At 50.8% G+C, this 26734-nt stretch overlaps 1 protein-coding gene across 10 annotated transcripts in view; it reads right to left on the bottom strand.

Moving 5' to 3' along the window:
* The window catches only part of CSF2RA (colony stimulating factor 2 receptor subunit alpha), a 44458-nt gene extending 18941 nt beyond the window's left edge, over positions 1-25517 (bottom strand). Inside the window, exons 1-14 of one of the 10 annotated variants that reach the window (XR_009560729.1) lie at positions 25435-25517; positions 19050-19157; positions 18445-18587; positions 17311-17434; positions 13932-14061; positions 13667-13839; positions 11274-11407; positions 10785-10814; positions 9950-10085; positions 8074-8170; positions 6203-6284; positions 5372-5477; positions 4891-4976; positions 3192-3362 (exon numbers count right to left, since the gene is read on the bottom strand). Coding sequence is in view for 8 of the 10 variants with exons in the window: in XM_030837237.2 (XP_030693097.1) it covers positions 5379-5477; positions 6203-6284; positions 8074-8170; positions 9950-10085; positions 10785-10814; positions 11274-11407; positions 13667-13839; positions 13932-14061; positions 17311-17434; positions 18445-18587; positions 19050-19157; positions 25435-25471 (1293 nt within the window). In the remaining 2 variants the exon portion in view is untranslated. The other 9 variants (XR_009560728.1, XM_030837237.2, XM_060292478.1 and 6 more) reach the window with 9 other exon arrangements.
* Between the last annotated feature and the right edge of the window lie 1217 nt (positions 25518-26734).

Genomic DNA, 26734 nt, shown 5'->3' with positions numbered 1-26734 from the left:
ATGGATACGTTGATACTGATAACATTGTTCTTAGCCGGGATGTCGTGTAGCCACACAGAACCGGTTCCCTGTCGGAACCAGGGCTTCCAAAGCCCCAGAACCCACTTTTCTATTTCTTTTTTTTCGCATATGAAACAGAGAAGTGGCAGCTGCCACGGGGAGAGGATTGGGCTCCAGACTCTACCCTCATCCCGCTTTCCTTGCCCTCCTTCCGCACCCCCAACCCATCTATGAATTGCTTTTTGTGTTTCAGCAAGAAGTGGGGCCCTTTACTAATGAACTCAGCCGTGTTCCTTCCTTAGGGGGTTTACAACCATCCGGTGTTTTGTGGTTTGTGAGCAGTGACTGTGCTGGTGACAGAGGAGGGTCCGTTCGTCTGATCTGGGTGGCCGGGCTGGACTTGAAGATTTGAGCTGGCGGGGTGGGGAAGGGGCTTCTGGGTTTGCTCCCTGAGTCCCTGAGGTGGGTGGTCACGGGTCCCTGGTCCTGGACACCCTCCCCCCATGTGAGATGCCCCGGCAGGTCTTGTCTTGTAGGGCTGGACCCCTGTGTCCCTGTGGGGGGGGTGATGCCTGGTCCCGGAGACTACTGGGCCCCTCCTCCTGTGGGTGGGTTCCCGCAGCACCCCAGCTTCTCCATCCCAGGGAGGCCTCAGCCCCCAGAGCACTGGGGTCCCCGGTGCAGCCCTGAGGAGGAATCAGTGTGCTGGGGTGAGGCAGGAAAGTGCATCCTCAGGGCTCTAAGAAAGTCAGGAAAATCCTGGCTTTATTCCGGGCTCTTCCCTCCCCACCCCATACTAGCCCCTCCAGACCCAGTACAGACAAAAGTCTCAGCACAAGCCCCTCCCCTTCCACCCTCCCCTCCCCAAGCCTCAGGGCTCTGTTCAGGGACTTTGTGGGCCGCCCTGTGGAGGGAGGAAGCAAGCACTGTCTTCAATCCCATTTCACAGATGCGGCCCAGAGAGGGCAAGCAGGCTGCCCAAAGTCACACAGCCTTGACGGCATATCCCCTGTGCGCACTTGGGGACTGTTGCCTGGAGTTCCGAGTTGGCACTCAGCGAAACAAAGAAAGCATTGCTCTCTGAGCAGGTACGGCAAACACCCAAAGACCCTGCAGGGCGGGTATGGCCCAGTCACTCAGTGCCTGTGGGGATGTGCAGAGGGGTCCCCAGAACGGGGTGGAGGTCATTTATGACACTGGGGGATCCACGTAGCGCGATGCCGTCGTGAGCAGATTCTCAGCCTCACACTGTTGGGGAAACATAATTAACCCCAAGCCTCCTGCGAACCCAGGAAACCTCCCCACAATGACTGGAGGGGAAGAACACAGTTTTATCACTGAAGGAGCCCAAAACCAGGAAGGGACGCCCATCACAGGCTGAGACCTGGCAGGGACCGGCAAAGTCCCACCTTCTCGCACAGCCCGGAGGGGACGACCAACCCCAGCCTCCTTGTCGGGATAAACAGTCACTCTTTCCTGAAGCAACAGGTCTTGACTGCCCCGCGGGCCGCGCAGCGTTTGCCCTAAACCCCCTGGCTTATAGGGGCCCATCTACGGTAACCAGCTGCCTCTCTCCGGAGAAAGAAAACACACGTCTCCCAGCTTTAGCGCCAGTAGGTACGTGTGCAACTTGGAGCGAGGTCGTCCTTGCCCTGATGTCACAGAAGAGAGAGTTTAAGTTATCTTTCTTGGCCTCCCACCTTCTGAGATGACCCACACTCTGTCTGTGGTGTGTGTTTCTCTCTAAATAAAGAAAAACAAATATCATATAATATCACTTCCATGTTGAATTTAGAAAAATGGTACAGATGGACTTATTTGCAGAGTAAAAACAGAGTTACGAGATGTAGAGAACAAACGTATGGTTACCAAGGGGGGGTGGGGGTGGGTGGGATGAACTGGGCGATTGGGACGGACATCGGTACACACTACTATGTATAAAATAGGTAACTAAGGAGAACCTGCTGTAGAGCACAGGGAACTCCCCTCAGTGCTCTGCGGTGACCCGAATGGGAAGGAAATCCAAAAAGGAGGGGATAGGGGTATATGTATAACTGATACACTTAGCTGCACAGCAGAAACTCACACAACAATGTAAAGCAACTCTACTCCAGTAAAAATTAATTTTAAAAATAAATAAAATTATTTTCCTTCATTTTAATTTGTGTCTGTCCTTACAAATCTCATTTACCTGACCTTCACCTCAGAGAGGGCATGCACTGGGGTTACCGGCCAAAAGCGGCCTGTGTTTGGAGGGCCTGTGAGCTAAGAATAAATTGTTACATTTTTAAAGGTTGTTAAAAAAAAAGGAGAGAGAGAGACCAGATCTGGTTGACAGATGCGCGTGGCCTGCGGAGCCTGGAATGTCTGGTTTTCACAGGAGCGAACGTTTGCGGACGCTTGGGGAAAGTGGATGGAGGTAGGGCTGTGGGTGCAGGTTGGGGGCACTTTGGGGCAGGGCTGGGGGTTAGGGGTGCACACAGTCGGGAAGGAGCCTCTTTAGAGGGGCGTGTGGGCAGAACTGTGTTCCTTCCAAAGCGGTAAGTCCACCTCTGGACGCCCCAGAACCTCAGAAAGTGACTTAATTTGGAAACAGGGACTCTGCAGAGGTGATGGAGGGAAGGGTCTGAGATGAGGTCCTCCTGGATGAGGGTGGCCCTACATCCAGTGACAGGGTCCTTCTAAGACACAGAAGAGGAGGGACCCAGACACAGAGAAGCCACGTGCAGACAGGGGCAGAGACGGGAGGGAGGCGGCCACAAGCCCAGGGACGCCTGGAGCCCCCAGAAGCTGGAAGAGGCAGGAAGCACCCTCCCCTGGAGCCCCTGCAGGGAGCGCGGCCCTGGGACACCTTGACCTCAGACGTCTGGTCCCCAGGATGGGGGAGGACGGATGCCTGTGGTGTTTAGCCCCCCGGTCTGCGTCATTTGCTGCTGCCGCCCCAGGACACCGTCCATGCTTCCCCCCAACCCCGGCCCTCCCGCCTGTACATCCAGACCCAGATTCTCCTCCAAAGGTCCCCATTTCCCGCCACGCAGCCATCACTGCCCCTGCTCCCTGGTCCCCGGCAGTGTGGAGACCCCTCGCCCTGCCCGGAATCCCCTCTCCGGCCTCCACGAGAGCCAGCACTGGCTCAGCTTTAGTTTTTCCCGGGAGAACCCTTTCCCCCCAGCACGGGGCTGAGAGCTCACCGTCAACTACGAGGTGCTTCCGAGTCCTCTGCCCCGGATCACGTCACTCACACGCCGTCCACGTCCTTCCCTGCTGTCCAATGGTCGGCTGCCTCAGCAGGAGGAGCGCTCCGCTGGGGCGGGACTTTTCTTCTGTCTCCGCCTTCCAGGGCCCCTTGGTACCCCGTGATCCTAGGACAGAGCCCGGGGCGTGAATCTGTGCCCGGTCAGTCTCTGCTGACCCAGTGCCTCAACTCTCTATATAAGGAGGCAACTTAGGCAACTACACAGCTGCCCCGAGGGGGCTCCCCAGGAAGCACATGCTCACCCTTTGGCCTCCCACGGGGAGAGGATGCCGGGGAGACGGCTGGTGTCACTGGGACCAATCCCACCACCCCAGCTGTGCCAGCCTCACACATCCTGTTGGGCAATGCTGTGGCCTGAAAGTTCCTGAAAGTCTGCCTCTGCAGCCGCTGACCCCTCGTGTGAGCACAGGGGCACCATTGTGCAAACCACACAGTCACCGGGAGGGTCCAGGCCGGGCCTCCCGGGTGGCAGAGACGGGAGCGTCGGGGAGATGATGGGCTGGGACGTTGCAGCCGATCACCACTGGGGCCACAGAGGATACGGGGGCATTAGGTCCTGAGTGCCTGGGGCATCAGTCCAAGAACTCGTTTTTTTCCCATTAGAATGACCTTAGTTTCTTTTTTAATTTTTATTTTATATGGGATTCTAGTTGATTTACAATGTTGTGTTGGTTTCAGGTGTACGACAAAGTGATTCAGTTAAATATATATATATTTTTTCAGATTATTTTCCACTCCAAGTTATTACAAGATATTGAATATTGTTCCCTGTGTTACAAAGTAAATCGTTGTCGCTTCTCGATTTTATGTATAGTAGTTTGTATCTCTTAATCCCAAACTCCTGATTTATCCCCTCCCCCACTTCCTTTCTCCTTTGGTAATCATCACTTCGGCATCTAAAAAATAAATGAATTTATATACAAAGCAGAAACAGACTCGCAGACACAAATAACTCATTTCTCTTGAGATGTGACATCCGTGCAGTAGGATGCTCAGCTGCTCTGCCTTTCATGCGGGTGTGTGCGGTCTGCTGGGCCATCTTCCAACGCCTACAACCGGCTCCCCAAGACTCCAGACCTCACTCCCTGCAGACCCCCAGGTGGGAGCCCCGGGCAGCCCGGACTTCGGAACGACTGGCTATAAATCAGGGCTTCCCATGACCCGCCTCCTCAGGCTTGATACTTTGCTAAAACTGCTCACGGGACTCAGGCAAAGACGGGAATTGAAAACAAAGACTTTGCTGGCTTACGATAAAGCATGTAACTCAGCTGGTTTTGACTTAGGATCCAAGTCAGGTGGGAGGGATGCACAGGGCAGGTATGGGGAGGGGGCACAGAGCCCAGTGGGCCAGGTGCGAACTCGGAGGAGTGAGGGCGGCTCTGAGCTCGCCCATCACAGCCGCTCAACCAAGCTTCCCTCCTTGGGCTCCGTGGGGTGGACAGAAAAATGTCCCCAAAGAGGTCCACATCCTAATGCCTGGACCCTATAAAAATGTTGCCTTCTGACAGAAGGGACTTTACAGGTGTGATTAAGTCCCGGATGTCGATCTCGAGATGGGGACATGGTCCTGGATTACCAGGTGGGTGTGACATCACCCACAAGCATCCCTGTAAGAAGCAGGCAGGAGGGCTTACAAGCTATAATGAGTAGGCGTCCGCTGTGTCGACTCGGCAATTGTGGTCCTGTTACAGCAGCCACTGGAAAGTCATTCCTTTCTGAACTGCAGCCAGTAGAGAAAGAAGGAGGATGTCAATTTTCTGCCAGTGGAGGCGGGCGGCGGCACAGACCCTCATCCCAGCCCCAGCGGCCAGCAGCAGCTCCGACCCCTCCCTGTGAGGAAGGGGTGGTGTTTCCCTGGAGCGGCTGGAAGGCGCATTACGTGGTCAGGGTCCACGGGCCTCGAAACATCCCTCCAACTACAAAGCATCTTTGCAAAACATCACATTAGTTTTCAGAGTAAAAAACCAAAACAAAACAGAACAGAAAGGTAGAAAAATGCTCAAAACAATTTAAAAAAGCTACATTCACAACAATTAAGCAAAACATTGAAAAAACATTAAAAGAAATTGTAAAAAAAACCCAACGACTTCCAGAAAGTGCCGGGGATGCAGACACCTGGAGCTCACGCATTCGCTGGGGCTTCTGTGACTTCTTCCACGGCTAAGACCTCTTCCTTGTCACCTTTTCCCGCGTCATGTGCAAATTTCTCCCAGAGGATCTGCTGGGGAGAAGGATGGGGGTGTCAGGAGCCCCGCGAGCAGTGGCCATGGGGGGTTTAGCTAGAAATCCGAGACGGCTCTCTGCGTCAGATCTTGTAGCTGGCAGATGAGCTTGTGGGAGGGACATCTGAGCCTAGGGTACCACATATGCTAGGGCCACCCGGAGCTCAGGGGTAGCGGGACGTGTCTCATGCTGGCCCCCTAGGGTGGGCGGGCCCCTGGAGGTCCCAGGGACCCGGAGAGGGTGTGGGTCGGTGCTCCTGAGAGGAGAGCTGCCCAGTTCAAGAATGCAGGTGAGCAAGCTGACAGCTGGGGGATATGATGCCAGACAGCGGAGTAGGCAGACGTAGCGCCCGCCGTACGGAGAGGCAGATGTGATGGGTGCACCCAAGGGGGGTGTCACGTAGGGGGCGTCTCCCTTGTCCCTTGTCCTTTTTCATCCTCTCTGGGAGCTGTCCGTTCCCGGAGATCTGGTCTGACCCCTTTCACTCTGTCTCTACCTCTCTCTTTCTCCCTCCCCGTCTTCCTTCTCTCCTTCTCCCCGCACCCCATTTCCCCAGACACAGCTCGCAGGTAAAACCCCAGTCCCTGACCGCTGCAGAAGGCCAGGGAGCAGGACACGGGATGGCAGCCACACCCTGTGGACCCCTTTGGGTGGACACAGTTGAGATTCTGGGGTCATTGTCCCCTCTCCTCCATCCTGGCTTGCCCCCCACCCCATATGTACCTGGTGGTCGATTTGATGGCTATCGCTCAATTTATCTTTGATCCGTGGAATTGGCGGGAATAACCTGTTCATCCCTAGGAACCTGGTGAGACAAGAAACGTGTGAAAAAAAGACCTAGACGCCCACTTTCCTTCTTGCGCCCGAAGGGGACGTGTTGTCATGTCACGTGCAAACACGCCGTGCAGGCTCATTTCTTCAGAACAATTTCCTTTAAGAATCACAGAAGGACCAACTCCAGGCTTAGACCATGGAGAAAATGGAAGACTCTGTGAGGGTCTTTCTGGAACCTTCACTCACTCCCTTGGACACAGGGATGGGAGTGAGGGGCATGTCCAGTCTCCGGCAGCTTGGAGGAGTCTGGAGTCTCTTGTGTTTAAAGACCAGGAGGCTTGTCCAACCTTGAAGCCCACGGTTCCAGATTGGGCCACCTTTGTCATGCCTTTTCAATGCTATCTCTTAACCAGCATATTCCGTGGTCCCGCAGCACCCCAGTCCGCTGCATGTTCACAGGGGCGTTTTCTTTCTCACCACACGAATGGTACCTCCAGTCCTGTGACATCATCAGGAGAGCTTGTGCTGAGTTGAAAGATAGTCTCCAAAGATATATTCACCTCCTGACCCCTGAAACCTGGGGGCGGGAGTTTATGTGGAAACGAGGTCTCTGCAGATGTGATGAAGTGAAGGGTCTGAGATGAGGTCCCCCTGGATGAGGGTGGCCCTACATCCAATGACGGGGTCCTTCTAAGACACAGAAGAGGAGAGACACAGACACAGAGGAGAAGCCCCAGGAAGACAGAGGCAGAGACGGGAGGGAGGCGGCCACGAGCCCAGGGACGCCTGGAGCCCCCAGAAGCTGGAAGAGGCGGGAAGGACCCTCCTCTGGAGCCTCTGGAGTGAACGTGACCCTGAGACACCTTGACCTCAGAGGTGTGCTCTCCAGGATGGGGGAGGATGGATGCCTGTGGCTTTAAGCCTCTGGCTTGTGGTCACTGGTTCCAGCAGCTACAGGAAACTCACACATCTTTTCTTTAAGATAAGTCTTCTGTGTAAGGCACGAGATCTGTCCCTGTCACCACAGCCAGTGGCCGGGGTGCCCAAACGCCTCTTTGCTCCCAGGTCCAGTGTCCCTCACAGTTGCTTTCACAGGGCAGACCAGTGTCTCGCCTGGTCCCAGGGGACATTTAGCACAGGACGCCCGACCAGGACAGGGGCATCAGGACAGGGGCCGCAGGTGGACGCCCACAGCATCCCCACATCCTGCAGGAGGGTCTCCAGGTGCAAAATCTCTCCATGCTTTGCAGAGGGCGTCATGCCGTACGCATGCAGGTTTAGTCTGCATGCTCATTGCAAAGCATTTGCCCGGTGGCCACAGACCCTGTGTGATGCCTGGGTCACACAACAGGAAAGATGACTGCGGAGGTGCCCGTGGACAGGCTGACTGCAGTGGTCTGGGAGCCGGGGCTGAATGACTTGTGCTGGGGGAAATGAAAATCAGAGGAGGAGAGACCTTCTGGGAACTCCAGAAGCTCCAAGGGGCTGAGGGCAGGCAGAGCTCTGAGCACAGCAGGGCTGTGAGGGGCGCCCGGCAGGAGTCTGGGGGCAGGAAAGACCCTTGTTGGTCTCCTGCCACTGACGGACGCAGCCTCAGAGCTGTTTCTCTCCTGTGTGTTTTTCCATCTCTCCAACTTCCTTCCCTTTTTCCAGACAAGTTTTCCTCCAGAAAACCCACACGCCAATTGGCTGCTAGGACTGCCTGGGATGTTTGCAGGCTGCCCTCTCTTTTTTGCCAGCCGATTGGGGCTGCCTTTGGAATAAACACCGGCCCCCTCCGCTGACCACGGGGATGCCCACCTAGGACGACCTGAGGTTACCTTTTGAAAAGGCAGCTGATGGTCAGGCCACAGACGAAGGTCCCCAGGACCACCAGCAGGTAGACGTGCACCAGGCTGGATTCTGGTTCCGCAGAGCCTGGGGAGAGAGAGGGGAACACGCCAAGTACGCCGGGGGCCGGGGCATGAGCGATCGCCACCCAGCCAGCTTATGTCCTCACTAGCTCACGGAGGAGGAAACATGCCCAGAGCAGGACGGACGTCTAAGGAAAGGACCCAGTCCTGCAACTTCCACAAAAAGATATTCGTGAGACAACACGACCCCGGGATCACGTCCAAAACGCATAAAGCGATTTTAAGACACAGCAACCCAAAGACCGAGAATTCAATTTAGAAACGGACCAAAAAAGGATGAATACACATTTCCAGGCATACGGTTTTAAACAAAATGGCGTCCCATCTCTTCTTAAGCTCTAATTTCGCGTGTCATTTAGGATAAGTGCTCTTTACAGCACATTATTTTTCTAATAAGGCACATTTTGTCAGTGAGTATTTAACAAGCCAATGAGAAATCCCAATTCTACCAGGATCCTCATAACCTGATGGAGGGGCCGCCATTGTGAGATTTTTCAGTAGGAACAGATAAAATGTGACCTATTACACAAAGCTGTCGTTGTTTATTTTAAGCGATACGTTAATTGTCAAAAGCGCGTATTCCGGAGGGGAAATGAAACCAGAAAAAGCCACACGGATGTCAGCCAAGTCTGTTTAGAACTCTGTTCCGGGAAAAGTCTATTCTTTTTGTCTATTCTTATTTTTTTGGTGGTGGGGGCATATTTTAAACCCATTTGTAAAGTGGGTTGTCAGTGTTTTTGTTCTTGGCGTCTCAGAATACTTTATATGCTCTGGAGGCTTGGCCCTTATCAAATGATTTGAAATATTTCCTCCCTTTTCATGGGTTGTCTTTTCACTGTCTTGAGCGTGTCCTTTGATGCACAAGAGTTTTCATTTTTGATGAAGTCCGCTTTACCAATTTGTTTCTTTCATCATTCCTGCTTTTGGTGTCACGGCTAAGAACCCGCTGACAAGTGCAACATGGCAAATCAATTCCTTACGGTACTCAGCTGTCGCTTCCAGCTTATGAAATATCGCTGAATCCTTATTTCATTTCATAAATTCGACACCGGCAGGTATCAAAGGCATTGATCTTGGATCAGAAAAAAACAACCACAAAAAAAAAACGTATGCATACTGTGCTTGCTAAAACACTGAAGGTGTTTGAGACTGGATGGAAGGGAAGGTAGACTCTTAAGTATCAGATTGGCTTTAGGGCCAAACCATTATATTCCTGCCAGCTGACCAAAGTTAGAAGGAGGAAGGTAGTAAAATCTGTCAGGCTAGGGCTTCCCTGGTGGCGCAGTAGTTGGGAGTCCGCCTACCGAGGCAGGGGACGCGGGTTCGTGCCCCGGTCCGGGAAGATCCCACATGCCGCGGAGCGGCTGGGCCCGTGAGCCATGGCCACTGAGCCTGCGCGTCCGGAGCCTGTGCTCCACAACGGGAGGGGCCCCAACAGTAAGAGGCCCGCGTACCGCAAAAAAAAAAAACAAAAAACCAAAATCTGTCAGGTTAGCCCTCCCCCGATTAGAAAGAAACAGAGCCAGTTTGGATGTGAGCTGTATCCCGATCAGAGGTGGACCGTGAGGGCTGTTTGGTGTGACCAGGAGGGATGGGTCATTTCCTGGTGGGGCGGAGGCTTAGGAAGGCTCTTAGTTATTCTTAAAGGGTCCCTCTCACGAGCCCTTGCTGTTGCCAGGGGAACAGTGTTGCGGGGGCCGGTGGACAGGAACCCCTCCCAGAATGGCTCAGAGATGAATTCAGGATGCCAGGATCTGTCTGGTGATGATCTCGGGACACGTACCAAACTCAGTTGGCTGACTCCAGGCACCCCAGTGGGCTTTCCGGGCATCTGCCGTCCTGATCTTCACAGTATGTTTGGCTCTGAACCCCGGTCTCGGAAAGCTGTATTTATTCCCCGAGTCACCAGACACCACAATCTTTGGAGAAAACAGAAAGTTAGACAGAGTTGTTGCCTGTGTTGAGAAACAGAATGCGGGTGTCTTTTCAGTTGCCCAACTGAAGTGAAAGATTCAAAGCCACACTCTCCCAATCTGGGCATGAATGTGGTATTTTACGTCCTGAGAACTTGGGAGGAATGCTTAAGGGAATAATGAAAATGAGTGATTCTGCCATTTTCCGAGTAACCACTCCTGGAGTTGCTAGGATCGTAAGTATAGATGGAGAAATGATTCAAGAGCTACAGTGGGTATGAACCCGCCCATGGATGGATAATGCCCCTGTAAATGATGTTAAGAGGACCAAGTTCGACTTCCTCATTGGACAGAGGAGGATACTGAGGTCAGAGTGGTGGTGAAACTTAGAAAAGATCAACAAAAATTACTTTGATGATCAACCTTGAGAGGAATTTTGGAAGAAGACATCATCCCCTTGACACTCCAAGGAATATTTCCTTGACCAACATGGATAGAAGAGGGAGACCCCATCCAGGGGCCTACTGGGGGGGTGCCCCTATATCACTGACTGGACGGTACTCTAGGAAACCTCCATCCTCTGGTTTTTACCCCGTCCCCATCCTGGCCACCGCTGGACGAAGTTTGCAGTTGGCATGTGTCCATTGCCCAACATCGTACGCTTAAGCTACAAGGGTGATATTTTGGGTCAGAGTTGTAACTCACCAGTTGATTTCCACTGCTTCCGGTATTACTCTAGAAAAAAAAAATCCAGACCAAAATAGAATGTTTATTTCTCTCCATTTTGAAGGTTTTTCATGGGTCTCATCCAATCTCCCCCTTTGAGCACAGTCAGGAAAAACGAAAACAGTCAGGGTCCAACAAAGGGTTGAGCTCCTACTGTCCCCCCTAACCTGCAGTGGCCCCCAAATAGAAGGATGGAACATGCCCACAGGAGGGAGGGTGCCCCTGCTCATGGCTCCTTCTAGAACCTCGGCTGGTTATGGATCCTGATAAGAATTCAGGTGGGCTTGGAGCATAGGTTCCTCCTTGTCTACACTGGGTCCAGGTGGGCTTGGAGCAGACCCTGAATTTTCCCAGATGTTCACCCATTCTGAGCCCACCTCATGTGCCCCAGGTTCTCATGGTGGGTCATGGGGGTGGCTGCCAAGCTTCTTGAGGTGTGGTGCCCTGCTTGGAGCAGTGTCCACTCACCTGTCTCTGGATGTCCAGCTGGTACTGGAACTCCCTGATGGACAATGTTTTTCGGGTCCTGGGCTTTTCCCACCGGATGAAGCAGTGTGATTCGTTGCAGTGCACGGTGATATTGTTGGGTGGGTTGTATTGCTCTGTAATGAGAACCCAGCAGACACCTCTAATCCAGAATGCTTCCCCTGGACCACAGAGAGGAGACCCAGTTCTGCCTTCACAACATTGATGGTGCCTCACCAAGGTCACCGGGAGGCAGGGGTGGGTCTGAGTGTCGTCTCTTGGGGAAGATATCAATCATCAGGCCGCCATGTGCAGAAGGGAGGAAGTTGCGGTTCAACAAGACCTGGGGAGACTTTCCTGGTGGCGCAGTGGTTAAGAATCCACCTGCTGATGCAGGGGACATGGGTTCGAGCCCTGTTCTGGGAAGATCCCACATGCCGCAGAGCAACTAAGCCAGTGAGCCACAATTACTGAGCCTGTGCTCTAGAGCCTGTGAGCCACAACTGCTGAAGCCCATGCACCACAACTACTGAAGCCCGCGCGCCTAGAGCCCGTGCTCCACAACAAGAGAAGCCACCACAATGAGAGGCCCGTGCGCCATAACAAAGACTAGCCCTCGCAACTAGAGGAAGCCCACGCGCAGCAATGAAGACCCAACGCAGCCAAAAATAAATAAAATTTTAAAAAAAAGAAGACCTGGGGAGGTAGGTGGTGATGGGTTTGGAGGGCAGGAGAGAGGCTGGTTTGAAATGACTTTAGCCTTAAGAGGCCTGGACTATCCTATGGGATCAGGGAGCCTGCAGGTAGAAAGAGGGGCTGGCGTTCAAGAGAAGACATTGTTTGGCATACGGGAGTATCTTCAAGAGACCAGCCTGGAGCAGAGCGCTAGAAAGAAGAGAAAGAGCTGGCAAAAAAAAAAGAAGAAGAAGAAGTAAATTCACAGCGGTCCAGGATGGGTGGAGGGGCTTGGACTGTCACATTCTAAGGAGAGAAAGAGGAGGTGGCATCTGGGTAGATTCAACTGGGTGTGCACTTGTCCTTGTAGCAGGTTACCCAAAGGGAGGGAAGGAGGGAAAGATGGGGGCTTGGAGGAATTGGGTCCACATGGAGCTAGCAAAGTCATGGTTTCCAAATGGGGGAGTTGATGCATGTTTGAAAAGGTCAAGGAACTTCAGTGTCCTTCATCGGTGAACAGATATCCAAACAGTGATCCCATGACGGTGCATGCCAGCAATCAACAGCATGGGAGTTCTGTATCTGACTGCATTTTGATGGGCATCTGTTCCATTCTAAAAGCTGAGACTCAATTCTGTTGTTGGAATCTTTGAAGGTCTGTTTGGACAGCTTGGCTGTGTGAAGCTTCTCTTGTGACTGTGAATCTCATGGACTCCACTTCCACATTGAGTAGATCTGATCGTCTTTAAATTTAGAGATGAGATGCTCTATCCCTAGGATACTTACACTGGATTTTCCAGCTCAGAAAAAAGTAAGGGATATAACTCCTCTGGCCTATTGTTGTGATCGGGACTTAGGATTCTGCACCCAGTTCTAATGTGTGGGACTTCCCTCCGACCCCCAACACCACCAAGCAATTCTCTGACACCAGCTGGGTGTCCTACAATTCAACTCAGTTCTGACACTATCTACCTGGAGGTAGCGTCAGATTCCATAGGTGAAGGGCTCAGTCCTCCCACTTCAAATGTCAATCCCAAGTCCAGGTCATCACCTGTGCTTCCAACTGACCTGCTATAGATCAAAGATTCCCCTGACCTCCTCCGTGGGTTTGATTCATTTGCAAGAGAAGCTCTCAGAACTCAGGAAACATTTTACTTACTAGATCACTATTTTACAATAAAAGGACATAACTCAGGAACAGCCAGACAGAAGAGATGCATAGGGCAAGGCATGGGCAAAGGGTGTGGAGCTACCATGCCTGCTCTTCTCGGGTGGCTGTCTCTCTAATTTGTGGACATGTTTGACTGAGTAATTAAGGATCTTGAGATGAGGTCATTCTGGATAAGATGAGCTCTAAATCCAATGACTGGTGTCTGTATAAAAGGAAGGAAGGGAGATTTGTGATATACCAGGAAGATGGACATGTGGACAGAGATTGAAATGATGCAACCATAAGCCAAGGACTCCTGGCCATCACCAGAAGCTAGGAAAGAGGCATGGGAGCAGAAGTTCTTTCAGACAGTCCGGAAGGAACCAACCCTGCCAATGCCTTGATTTTGGATTTCTGACCTCCAGAACTGCAAGACAATACATTTCCATTGTTTCAAGCCTCCCAGTTTGTGGTCCTTTGTTACAGCATCTCCAGGAAACTTACGCAGATTTCAACGCAAATTCTGTCGGACCTACTAGGCAGTGGTTAAATCACAGGTGGTTGCTCTCACCTATTTCTTTTAACAGCAAAACCGAATCGAAGAACTGGATTCCTGCTTCTTGGCTGGTACCGTTAACCAGGAAGTAACTGTACGAAGTTAATCCCGAGAGGTCTTGGAGGTGACATCCCACGTGGGTTCCTGAGTCTTTTAGGTAATGAGGACATTCTCTTTCGATTTTTTTCCTGTAAGATTCCAAAGTGTTCAGAGAACAATCAGGGCATATTTCGTTCTTCACTGTATTTCTCAGGGTTGTCTACATGAGGTCAACACTTACTTTGAGTCTCTTATATACAAAAAATATTGAACGTCATTGGGCGCTGCTTGGCCCTTGGCCCAGGTGCAGTTCATGAAGTCCGCATTGTAGATAAGACAGGAGAAGTTTTGGGCAGCTGTGCCCTCCCCACCTGGGAAGAGACAGAAACAAAATAATTTGTACATGGAGTTTAAAGGGGGATGGACCGGATAGCTTCATGGTTCAAAGAAGAATCAATACCAATTCTTCTCAAACTCTTCCCAAAAAGAGAAGAGGGAACACTTCTAAACTCATTTTCTGAGGTCAGCGTCACTCATCACTCTGATACCAAAGCCAGACAAAGACACAAGAAAAGAAAATTACAGGCCAATATCCCTAATAAGCATAGATGTAAAAATCTCCAACAAAATGTTAGCAAACCACATCCAACAGCATGTTAAAAGTCAAATTTATCCCTTGAATGTAAGAATGATTCAACATATGCAAATCAATCAACGTGGTGCACCACATTAACAGAGTGAAAGAGATAAACTACATAATCATCTCAATAGATGCAGAAAAAGTGTTTGACAAAATTCAACATCCATTCAGGATAAAAACTCTCAACAAAATAGGTATAAAAAGGATTTACTTCAGCACAATGAAGGGCAAATATGAAAATCCCACAGCTAATGTCATACTCAATGGAGAAAAACTGAAAGCGTTTCCTCTAAGGTCCTGTACAAGACAAGGATGCCCACTCTCACCACTCCTATTTAACATAGTACCTGAAGTCCTAGCCAGAGCAATTAGACAAGAAAAAGAAATAAAGTTATTCAAATCAGAAAGGAAGAAGTAAGATGATCTCTGTTTGCAGATGATATGATCATATACGTAGAAAACCCTAAGACTAAACAAAAAAAAAAATATTGAAACTAATACATTTAGTAAAGTTGCAGGATACAAAATCAACATACACAAATCAGTGGCATTTCCACACAGTAACAATGACATAGCTGAAACAGAAATTAAGAAAAAAAATCTCATTTACAATAGCCACAAAAAGAGTAAAGTACCTAGGAAGACACTTAACCAAGGAGGTGAAAGGCTTGTAAGTTCAGTGTTGCAAGACATTGATGAGGGAAATGAAAAAAGACACAGATAAATGGAAAGACACCCTGTGTTAATGGACTGAAAGAATTAATAGTGTTAAAATGTCCATACTACCCAAAGTGATCTATAGATCAATGTGACTCCTATCAAAACCCCAATGACATTCTTTAAAGAAAAAGAAAAAACAGTCCTAAAATTCGTATGGAACCACAAGACTCCAAATAGCGAAAACCATCTTGAGCAAGAAGAACAAAGCTGGAAGCTTCATGTTGCCTGATCCCAAGATATATTACAAAGCTACAGTAAGTAAAACTGTACTATGATGGCATAAAAGTAGATGTAGAGATAACTGAAACAGAGTAAAGAGCCCAGAAATAAATTCCCACACTTATGGTGTACTGATATTTGATAAACCTGCCAAGAACACACCAGGGAGAAAGGATTAGTGTCTTTACTGAATGATGATGGGACAACTGCCTATCCACATGCAGAAGAATGAAATTGGGTCCTTATCCCACACCACATACAGAAATCAAGTCAAAATGGATTAAAGACTTAAATATAAGACCTGAAACTGTAAAACTCCTAGAAGAAAGCATAGGGAAAGAACATCTTGACATTTGTCCCAGCAATGATTTTTTGGATTTAACACCAAAAGCACAGGCAACAAAAACAAAAGTAGAAAACTAGAATTGGATCAAACTAAACACTTCTGCACAGCAAAGGAAACAATCAACACAGCGGAAAGCCAACCTATGGAATGGGAGAAAATATTTGCAAACCATATGTATCTGATAAGGAGTTAATATCCAAAATATATAAAGAGTTCAAGCAACCCAAGAGCAAAAAACAAATAATCTGATTAAAAACAGTCAGAGGATCTGAATAGACGTTTTTCCAAAGAAGACATCCAAATGTCCAACAGGTACCTAAAAAGATGCTCAACATCACTAATTGTCAGGGAAATGCAAATTAAAACCACAATGAGGTATCACCTCACACCTGTCAGAACGGCTCTCATCAAAAAGACAAGAAATAACAAGTGTTGGCAAGGATGTGGAGAAAAGGGAACCCTTGTGCCCTGTTGGTGGGGATGTAAATTGGTGCAGCCACCATGGGAAACAGTGTGGCGATTCCCCCCAAAATTAAAAATGGAACTATCATATGATCCAGTGATCCTTTTTTTTTTTTTTTTTTTTTTTTTTTTTTTGGTACACAGGCCTCTCACTGTCGTGGCCTCTCCTGTTGCGGAGCACAGGCTCCGGACGCGCAGGCTCAGTGGCCATGGCTCATGGGCCCAGCTGCTCCGTGGCATGTGGGATCTTCCCGGACCGGGGCACGAACCCGCGTCCCCTGCATCGGCAGGTGGACTGTCAACCACTGCGCCACCAGGGAAGCCCTCCAGCGATCCTTTTTATGAGTGTATGTTCCATGGAAATAAAATCTGGATCTCGAAGAGATATCTGCACCCCCATCTTCACTGCAGAATTATTCACAGAAGCCAAGATATGGAAATAAACTAAGTGTCTGTGTGGACAGATGAATGAATAAAGAAGATGTGATACACATACACAAACACACACACAAGGAGGAATATTAGTCAGCCATGAAAGGGAGGAAATTCTGCCATTTGCAACAACATGGATGGACCTGGGGGGTATTATGCTAAGTGAAATAAATCCGACAGAGACAAATACTATATGATTCACTTACATGTGGAATCTAACGAAAACTCATAGAAACAGAATAGAATGGGGGTTCCAGGGGCTAGGGAGGGTGGGGGAAATGGGGAGATGTTTGTCAAAAGGTACCAATATCCAGCTGTAAGATGAGTAAGTTCCAGGGACCTAACGCATAACATAGTGACTATAGTTAAAATACTGGATCGTTCACTTGAAAGTCACTAAGAGAGTAGATCTCCAGGGTTTTCACCACAAAACAAACAAACAAACAAAACTACTTGACAGGATGGATACGTTAATAGCTCAATTGTGGTAATCATTTCACAAAGTATACGTGCATCAAGACACCAAATGTGGGGATTCCCTGGGGGTCCAGTGGTTAGGACTCTGCGCTCTCACTGCTGAGGGCCCAGGTTCAATCCCTGGTTTGGGAGCTAAGATCCCACAAGCTGCGCAGCATGGCCCAAAAGATAAAAAAACAAAAAACAAAAAAGCCACCAAATGTACCTCTTAAATACGTGCAATTCCTATGTGTCAATTCTATCCCCACACAGCAGGAAAAAGTGGGGGACTGTACCCTGATGCTCATGTGGGAAGGAGAAGAATCGCCACCATGTTTTCCCTACCTGGGTTCAGGTAGACCAGTGTTTCTGAAATTCGTCTTTGGTTGATATTTACTTCGACAGTGAGCGTGACTCCCCCATGGAGAGAACAGTCCTGAAAGGTGCACTGACATTCCTTGTCTTTGACCTGAAAAGATGTCACCAGCCAGTGAATTAAGAATCAGTCTTCTTTCGTTACATCCTGGTTGTTTGCTCCTACCCTGACCCTGTGATGACATCCACCTCCCTCTGTGACATCTCCCCCAGGTACCTTCTTTGGCAAGACGCCAACTAGCAGCCTTCATAAGGTCAGAATAGAGCTCGCCTTTTCTTTTTATTTTATTTTATTTATTTATGTTTGGCCGCGTTGGGTCTTCGTTGCCGTGTGCAAGCTTTCTCTAGTTGCAGCGAGCAGGGGTTACTCTTCATTGCGGTGTGTGGGCTTCTCATGGCAGTGGCTTCTCTTGTTGTGGAGCACAGGCCCTAGGAGCGAGGGCTTCAGCAGTTGTGGCGTGCAGGCTCAGTAGTTGTGGTGAACAGGCTCTAGAGCACAGGCTCAGTAGTTGTGGCGCACAGGCTTAGTTGCTCTGCGGCACGTGGGATCTTCCTGGACCAGGGATCAAACCCATCTCCCCTGCATTGGCAGGCGGATTCTTAACCACTGTGCCACCAGGGGAAGTCCCAGAGCTCACCTTTTAATATGAGAGCCCTCATCCCTTTAAACTGTATGGGAACTTCACACCCTCTTTTATGGGATTGACTTTTCTTGTCCTATCTCATACCCACCCTTCTCTCACAGGTGTCACGTTTACATTGTATCCAAGTCAGTCTGTTTACTTTATTTCCATTGAACAGGCAGAGCTAATGTTATTTCTCTCTCAGGATTAAGTCTTGCAGGTGGATCAACTGAGCAAAAGGCTGCCATTGCAGGCAGCCAGGAGCCCCCAGGCTAATTGGAATAGGGATGCCTGAGAGAGGAATGGGGTCCTCTCAGGGAATCAGCCCTCTGGACGCATCTTGGACACAGCAGCACTTTCCTGGTGCACTTCGAACCATGAGTCTGTGATGTGTCCCAGTGTCACGCGTATGTTTTTTATTTGTCCTGCTTGACGAGAGCTCTACAAAGAACAGTGATCGAGCACATCCAATCCAGCTTACCTTTTTTTTAATCTGTCCCTTCTCCCTGTGAATCAACACACATTCCCCGTAGGTAGCGTTTTCCTGGCAGTCCCAAGTTAATTTTGTCGTCTTTGGGTCAAACTTCATGTTTAGACTGGAGTTCTGTTCCACGGTTGGAAGATCTGAAACATACAGCCTCAGGAGTCAGAAACTACTCTTCTCCCGTCTCCATTCTCCCTTAACCAATGCATCTCACATCTTGTGAGCAGAGATCAGGGCTGGGAATCACTGTGCCCCTACCCCTCTCACATCCTCATCACCCCCTACCCCTTTCCCACCTCTCCTTCCTGCCCTTTCTGCAAGGGGAGATGTCCACTGTGGAAATAAACGAAGACAGGAAGCAGCAAAGGCTATTTATCCAGATCCTGCCATAGTAAAGGGAGTCGGCCACCATCACCTGTGTCTGCAGAATGGGTGGGGGGGAATTCACATCACCAGCAGGGGGAGCACAACAGGAGGTGTGATGCCGGTTGACCATTGCATATGAGGATAAAATGAAATGAGATGCAGGCATTGGGATGTTTCCCCCAGAACCCAGGGTCATGGGAATGGGAGCAACGGGGAGAGGGGAAGCACATTCATACGTTTCTCCCATTGGTCCTGGGTCAGGAAGAGTGAGGGTACCAGCAGCATGGAGAGTAGAACGGCCATCACCAGGGCACACGGGGGGCTGACCGAGGGACGTGAAAGTGCTGGGGGAAGAGAAAATCAGCTTTCATGGGGGTCTGGACATGGAGACCAGGGGTGTTTCCCTGGCGGGATGTCCAGGGAAAAAACACAGGACTCTCTCCAGGGTGATGGTCAGCATGGTGACCTGGCCAGCCTGGGTCACTGTTGGCTACAGGGGGTCCTCAGGCTTCAGTAAGCCTCAGAGATGGCCCCAGAACCAAGAGCCTGTCCTCAAGCCTGAGCACCACGTCCAGCCTTCCCTGTTACCGCCTGAATCACTTTGGGCAAGTTGCCCACCTGCCTGGTCTGTAACATGGTGGCAGGGCTTGGGAGGCTGGGGGATAACTCCCAAGTCAAAGGCAATGAAAGGCCATGTACCGCGCCCGAGGATGGGGTTCCTTCATGCAGTGGGAGACCCTTGGGAGACCCTCCACCTGACCCTTCAGCATCCTTTCTCCAGAGCCTGAGGACGAGGGTCCCTCCATGCAGTGCATTTGGGGAAACCCAAACCCTGAGTCTCCAACGTGGTTATCAGAGTCTGTGGATGGGAATCCCTCTGGGCAGTGTCTTTCTCGCTGCCCTGAGAGACTGTAAGCCCCCAGCCATAGCTGTTTCTCTATCCCCAGAAATGCATCCCCAGCATATGGGTATCAGGGCGCTGGATACACATTTTACAAATTGAGTGGATTATTTCTCCAGAGCAGACTGTGCTAAAAGCAGGTATAGCCCCTGGAGCAGCTGCTGAAGTTGGGAACAGAATAGCAGGGATGGTCTATGTAAAGAAAATATAAGCCATTTATATACATTATTATATAATTCCCCTGTGCATTAATTATAAAATCTATCTCTTCATTTATAATAGAGATCTTCATATAAAATTGTAAATATAACGTGAAATATATAGAAATAATCCATGTTTGTGTGAATATGAACAATTTTATAAATAATATTGATACATAAGGACATTCTGTGACTTATTTATATTATCTTTATGCCAGGAGACTCTCTCTCTGACAAGCTTGCTTCACACTTTGATCCCTTTGTTATTCACACCCGATGAGGGAAGTTGATAAATGAGCAGAAAGACAGACACAAAATCAGACAGACGTCACGAGTTTGTAGGCGCTGAGCCTGACGTGGATGTACAGTTCCCCACAGAGCGTGGAAACCGGGGAGCTTTTCCTGCCCCCCAAGAAAACTGTGTTACTTTCCTTGTGCTCCTGTAACAAATTCCCACAAACTTGGCATTTTCTGTTTTGATTTTTTTATAAATTTATTTTAATTTATTTATTATTTTTGGTTGTGTTGGGTCTTTGTTGCTGCATGCGGGCTTTTCTCTAGTTGCAGCGAGCGGGGGCTACTCTTCGTTGTGGTGCACGGGGGTTTCTCACTGCGGTGGCTTCTCTTGTGGCGGAGCTCAGGCTCTAGGTGCGTGGGCTTCAGGAGTTGTGGCGCACAGGCCGTTTAGTTGCTCCGCGGCATGTGGGATCTTCCCGGACCAGGGCTCGAACCCGCGTCCCCTGCATTGGCGGGCGGATTCTTAACCACTGCGCCGCCAGGGAAGCCCCAGACTTGGCATTTTAAAAACTCCGCACTTCATCTCTTGCAGTGCTGCAGATCAGAAGTCTGACAGGGTCCCTTTGGGGTAAAATCAAGGAATTGGCAGAGAGCTGCTTCCCTGTGAAAACTCCACAGGGGAACGCGTTTCCTTGGCTTTTCCAGCTTCCGGAAGCCACCTCCTTCCTGGGTGCATGGTCCCCCTCCATCTTCAAAGTGCATTACTCCAGCCTCTTCATCATCACAGCACTGCCTCTCTCTTATAAGGACACTTGTGATGACACTGAGCTCAACCAGATAATCCAGAATAATCCACCATCTCAATACTTTTCACTTAGTCCTGTCTATCATGTAAGGTAACGTATCAAAGTTTCTAGGGATTAGGACGTGGGTGTTTTGGGGGACGTTTTCTGTCGACCATACGGGGACCAGGACTTGGAATTCGTGGCTCAGGTGACCCATGAATCCATGGTTGCCACATCACGGTGATTATAAGATGCTTTGGGGGGCTTCCCTGGTGGCGCAGTGGTTAAGAATCTGCCCATCAATGCAGGGGAAGCGGGTTCGAGCCCTGGTCCGAGAGATCCCACATGCCGCAGAGCAACTAAGCCCGTGTGCCACAACTACTGAGTCTGCGCTCTAGAGCCCGCGAGCCACAACTACTGAGCCTGCGCTCTAGAGCCCGCGAGCCACAACTACTGAAGCCCTCGCGCCTAGAGCCCGTGCTCCGCAACAAGAGAAGACACCGCAGTGAGAAATCTGCTCACCGCAACGAAGAGCAGCCCCCGCTCGCGACGATTAGAGAAAGCCCGTGCGCAGCAAGGAAGCCCCAATGCAGCCAAAAATAAATAAATAAATTTTTTTTTTTTTTTTACAAAAAAGATGCTTTGGGGAAAATTACAGCCCCTTTGCTTTGTGTCTCATTGCTCTGACTCTCTCTTACTAATCAGACTGGACTTGGGGAGAGTGGAACAGGAAATACGTGTTCAGGTTTCCTTTATGATATTAACACATTTTTTGAGATCTTAAAATATTTTTTAAAACTTGAGTGTTGCAACAATTGAAAAGCGTCATTAGGAACAAAACAGAAAAATAGGAACAGTCAGTACACAGAGAGACAAGGAGGAACTTTCAGTGCACGTGACTGGGTAAAGGAACCAATCTGAAAAGGGCTTGTAGTGCATGATTCCAGCTCGACGACAGTCTGGACAAAGCAAAACCGTGCAGACAGCAAAAGCATCAATGGTTGCCAGGGGTTAAGAGAGGAAGAGGGATGAAGAAGTGGAGCACAGGGGATTTTTAGGGCAATGAAACTACTCTGCATGACACTATATATAATGATGGATACAGGTCATCATGCGTTTGTCCACACCCATGAAATGTGCAACACCAAGACTGACCCCTAATGCAAATTATGAACTTGAGTCAAGAATCCTGCGTCCAACTTGCTCCATCGATTGTAAGACATGCGCCACACTGATGAATGGTGTCCGTCGCGGGAACTATCTGTAGGGGAAGTGGGTACGTAGGACTCCCCTTACTTTCCACCTAATGTTTCTGTAAACCCACAACTGCCTTACACAAAGTCAATTAACATTACCAAAAAATAGTACTGCAAAAGCACCATGCTCTATTCCGATAAAGCCACACCCCACAGAAGACACCTGGTCTTCCGGCTGGGTCTGGGGTGGCACCTGCGACTCTGCTCACCGTTTCCCCAACAGTGTCTTTGGTTGTGGTGATTCATTATCTGGTGTTGCTGTGACTTGGAAAGTGGCCTTTCCTTCTCTGGCGCTGAGTTCTGCCAGTGCGCACCTCACCTCTCTGCGCTCCCAGAAGCCCATCCTTCTAACGCTTCATCCTCTCCTGGAGGGCCCTCTCTCTCTGCATTTTATGGTGCACGATCATATTTTCTGTAATTTCCTTGCATTTATGGAGTCTATTGGTCTAAACGCAGCCTCTGTCTCTTGGTGTTTTAGTTGACTGGGGGCTGCCCTAAGAAAGGACCACAAGTTTTCTTCCCTCCCTCCCTCCCCCCTCCCTCCTGGCCTTCCTTCCTCCTGGCATTTCCCTAATTCATTCCTTCTCTATCCAATCCTGTCCTGCCTCTGCTTTTTTTCCCACTATGCCCAGCACGCCGACCCCTTGGACCTCCTTCTCCACATTCTCGTATCTCCCTCCTGGGCTCCAGCCCCACCAAGGGGGCTCCTCCATCTTCCGCCAAGGCTCTCAGACCTACAGGACCCGCCATCAGCGGACCGCTGGCCCAGCTCCTCCGTGGCCTGTGTCACCCTGGGTGACTTTGGCATCCATTGTACAAGGGGGACCTCCCGACTTCCGTGAGCCATCTCCACCAGCAAAGACCCCTTCACCCCAGCTGCCTTCACACGCCCAGTCCCCCTGGCCCGTTATCATCTGGACCCTGCCCCCGCTCGGAGACGTGTTCAGGAGTGTCCCGAGCCTGCTGGCGCTCCACAGGCACCGGACACCCTCTCCTCACACCCCAGCTGCCTCTGCTAAGAAGCCGCCAGCACCTCTGCGTTTAATTCGCTGTTTCCATGATCGCGCCTCCTTTCCCACCTCCTCTGTTGAAGGCTGGACTGGCTCATCTATTGGAGCCGGGAAGGAAGGAAGGAAGGAAGGGAGGGAGGGAGGGAGGAGGGAAGGAAAGGAGGGAGGAGGGAGAAAGGAAATAGATTCCCTGAACCTTCACCATCTCCTCCTGGCTGGGTCCCAACAATGGAGGACCCCACCCACTCCCTTTTTCAGGTGTGCATACCTGGGCCACCGCACACCTGGAGACAAGCACCCAGCCTCAGATTCCTGCCCCCAACTCCCCCCCGCTCCCTGGGACCTCACTTGCTATCAGAGAGGAAATAAAAACCACAGAGCCGACCTGTTCCAAGTTCCCCACCCGCCTGACATCTCCTGCCCTTCTCCCACGATGGGAAAGCGCCCAGCTTCCTCCACGTGCGAACGGGACCCCGGACCAGCCAGCTTTCCTCTGGGTCTTGTCCCCGTCCTCTGTGCTGGGGCCGGGGCACCCAGAGGCTCCGAGAGAGGACCTTCCTGGGTCAGTGCACGCCCGCAGCGACTCTTGCCTTGATTTTCACATCCGCAATTTGTGCACTGCCCTTGCGGTTGGAGCTGAGCCTCACTTAACAGGGCGGGGGATGGGCCGCGGAAGGGCCACGGCCCGGAGCACCTTAGTCCTCAGCGGTTACAGCACCTGCGCCCATCACCTGGCCCTCTGTCCCGTCAGCTTCCTGGGTGCACTTTTCTCCTCCTTAGTGCGTCGCATCGTACCTGCCTTGGGAAGCGGGATGGACACGCAGCGGGTACCCAAGGATACACACTATCTTAGACTGATCGACACCCTACAGCACAGTTCCCCATTCAGCTTCCCTGAACCGAAACTGCCTTCGCTTCTTGCTCATTGTGATGGGGCAAAACCAGAAACTTCTGTAAACCTGACTTAAAAAAAACAGCCAAGTTCTCACACACCACAGAGGGACACAGAAATCCACCCAAAGGTCGCTGCTTTAGATCAGCGGTCCATCGCAGCCCCCGGCTCTTGGTCGAGGATGGCGAGAAACCTCCAGAGGACAGTTCACGCAGAGCATGAGATCATCAGTGCTATGATGCACCATGTGCAGACAGAGCCTGGTTTAATGCTCACCCCCGTCCTACGAGGCAGCTCCTGGTACCCTCACAGAAGTGGCCGGACGGCCAAAGCCCAGTGAAATCTCATTCTTTCATTTGTTGCCTTGATTGTTTTTAAAGTCGCGGCAAAATTCACATGGTATAAAATTCGCCCTTTAAAACGTACAGCTCAGCAGCACTTAGGACATTCATAATGTTGTGTATCCCACCACCTCTGTCTGGTTCCAGAACCTTCTCACCCCTCCAGAAGGAGACCCCGTCCGCATGAGCTGTCACTCCCCAGCCCACGCCCCCAGCCCCCAGACACCATGAACCCACTTTCTGTCTCTGTGGAGTTGCCCGTCTGCTTGTTCCCTGTAAATGGAATCGTGCCCTATTTTGCCTTTTGTACCCACTTTCCCTCTTCTTCTGGTTTTCACCAGGCTGGGTTTTCTTTCCTCTTTTAAAGATTTCAGCTTTACACAGATGTCAGCTGGAAAGAAGGCGCTGAGACCTTGTCTCAGAACAACATCTCTCAAATTCGAGGCACACAGGAAACACCTTGCAGGGGCGTGGGTCCACGGGGGACCCTGGCACAAGCTGGCATTTTGATCTCGCTGTGGTTCTGGGGTGCCACGTATCACCATGATCGGGCAACACACAGACACAGAATGCAACGCCACCCTCTTCAGCAGCACCTGTAACCTGGGCAGGCCACCCGCTCTGCAGGACACACAGCTCCACGAAGGCGTCCCACCCGAGCCTTTGGGCTAAATCCAAGCCATGTCCCAGGCACAGGCTTGTACAGAGAACTCCACACACACTCACTGCAAGCTGGCTGGGTCCCTGGGACTCACTCAGACCTTACAATGCAGCTTCACGTGCTACGAGACGTACCCATCACCAGTAACCATCTTCACCTGGGTGCCCTTCACCCAGCAGTTTTTATTGCCCACCCTCAAGTTCTCGCCCACCTGGAGTGCCAGCTGCCCGGAGCAGCAACAGAGGCAGGAAAAGGTCCCCTAGTGACTTGACACTTTGGAGGACCCCAGGATCAAGGGGACCGGACTAGCCCACCGTACCACGCTCGCCCCTGCCAACCTGTGTTCCTCCATGCTGCTGCCTGACGCTCCCACATCTGGCCGCTCTGACAACTACGTCTCTTCCTCGTCCGAAAGCAAGTGCCCAGATTGCGCGACGAGAACATTTCAGCTCAATATCTTCCTCTTTTTTTTTCCTCCTTGATTCCCTCCCCCATCTGTGGTGTTTCTCATTACAAGGAATTGGGAAACCTTCGTGGTGGAGTTGCCCCCCTTCACCATAGATACAGAGAAGGTCACCCTCCTTAAAGTCCAAGCAGTGGCTCAGGAGGCTGCCCAGACCAGCTACCAGGTGGGCCTCTCGTGTCACTGCCCATTTTCATCCTTGACGTGGAGAAGGTCATCCTCCTAACGGTTGGACCAGAGAGATCACCAGGTCTGCTCAGAGTGGACACCATGGTGGGTCTTCATGTCTTCGGTGGAGAACACCCCCTTGCTCACATTCACAACCAACCCAGTTCTGTTCAGTTCAATTCATCAGAACTTTGCTGAGTATCCCAGGGATTTAAAACCAGCCAGAGTGGGTAGGAAGTGGCTTTCCAGCTCATGATGGGGCAAGGCTGAACAGAAGGGTCATGGGGGCTGGGGACACAAACGCAGCACTGGATGTCCCCAAGGAGGGTCTGTCACATGAGGTGGTGGACAAGAGTGGGTGTGGGGTTTCATGGGGACTACATCCTGGGTGTGAGGGAGAGATGTTGTCTCCCAAGCTCGCTGGGGCTCCGGGGCTTCAGAAATGCAGGGATGCTGGTACAGATCAGAGTTAGGGCAAAAGAGGAGGTGCTGGCAAAGGGGATGGAGCTGGGGGAAGGCTCAGTCCTGCCATGTTTAAGTGGCCTCCCTGATGAGCCCCGAAGGGGAGGCGGCCATCAGGGAGTTGGATGTAGGGCTCGGCCTCAAGGGAGAGATCTGAAAATCTGAGCTCCCTTCCGGGCAGGACTCCTCTTCCTGATTCTTACAGGATTTGAGTGGCGGCAGAATGAACATACTTGGGTAGTAAAGGGTTACCTCAGCAGCCCTGGGTGGTCCACACCCTGCCCACTGCAAAGAAAGGTCTGACCCTTGACCAGCTCCTGGCAGGTCGCCTATGAACCCTTGGAACATCCTGCCTTGTTTGCCTAGAGTCTTGGGTCACATCCAGTGGTCTGTGCTCCAATGTAAGTTATGATGGGACTGTGGGTCACGCCGTATCCAGACCTCGGGAGGGGCTGAGTAACTCAGGTCAGCCGTGTGGACGCTCCGTGCTACGTGACTGACCCCAATACAAAGCCTGGACGCCACGGCTGGCTGAACTTTCCCGT

The sequence above is a fragment of the Globicephala melas genome, chromosome X (assembly GCF_963455315.2).
Source record: "Globicephala melas chromosome X, mGloMel1.2, whole genome shotgun sequence".
In the NCBI taxonomy this organism is placed as follows: Eukaryota; Metazoa; Chordata; class Mammalia; order Artiodactyla; family Delphinidae; genus Globicephala; species Globicephala melas.
The sequence above is the reverse complement of the archived record's forward strand: the minus strand, read 5'-3'. Positions and strand labels throughout refer to the sequence as shown.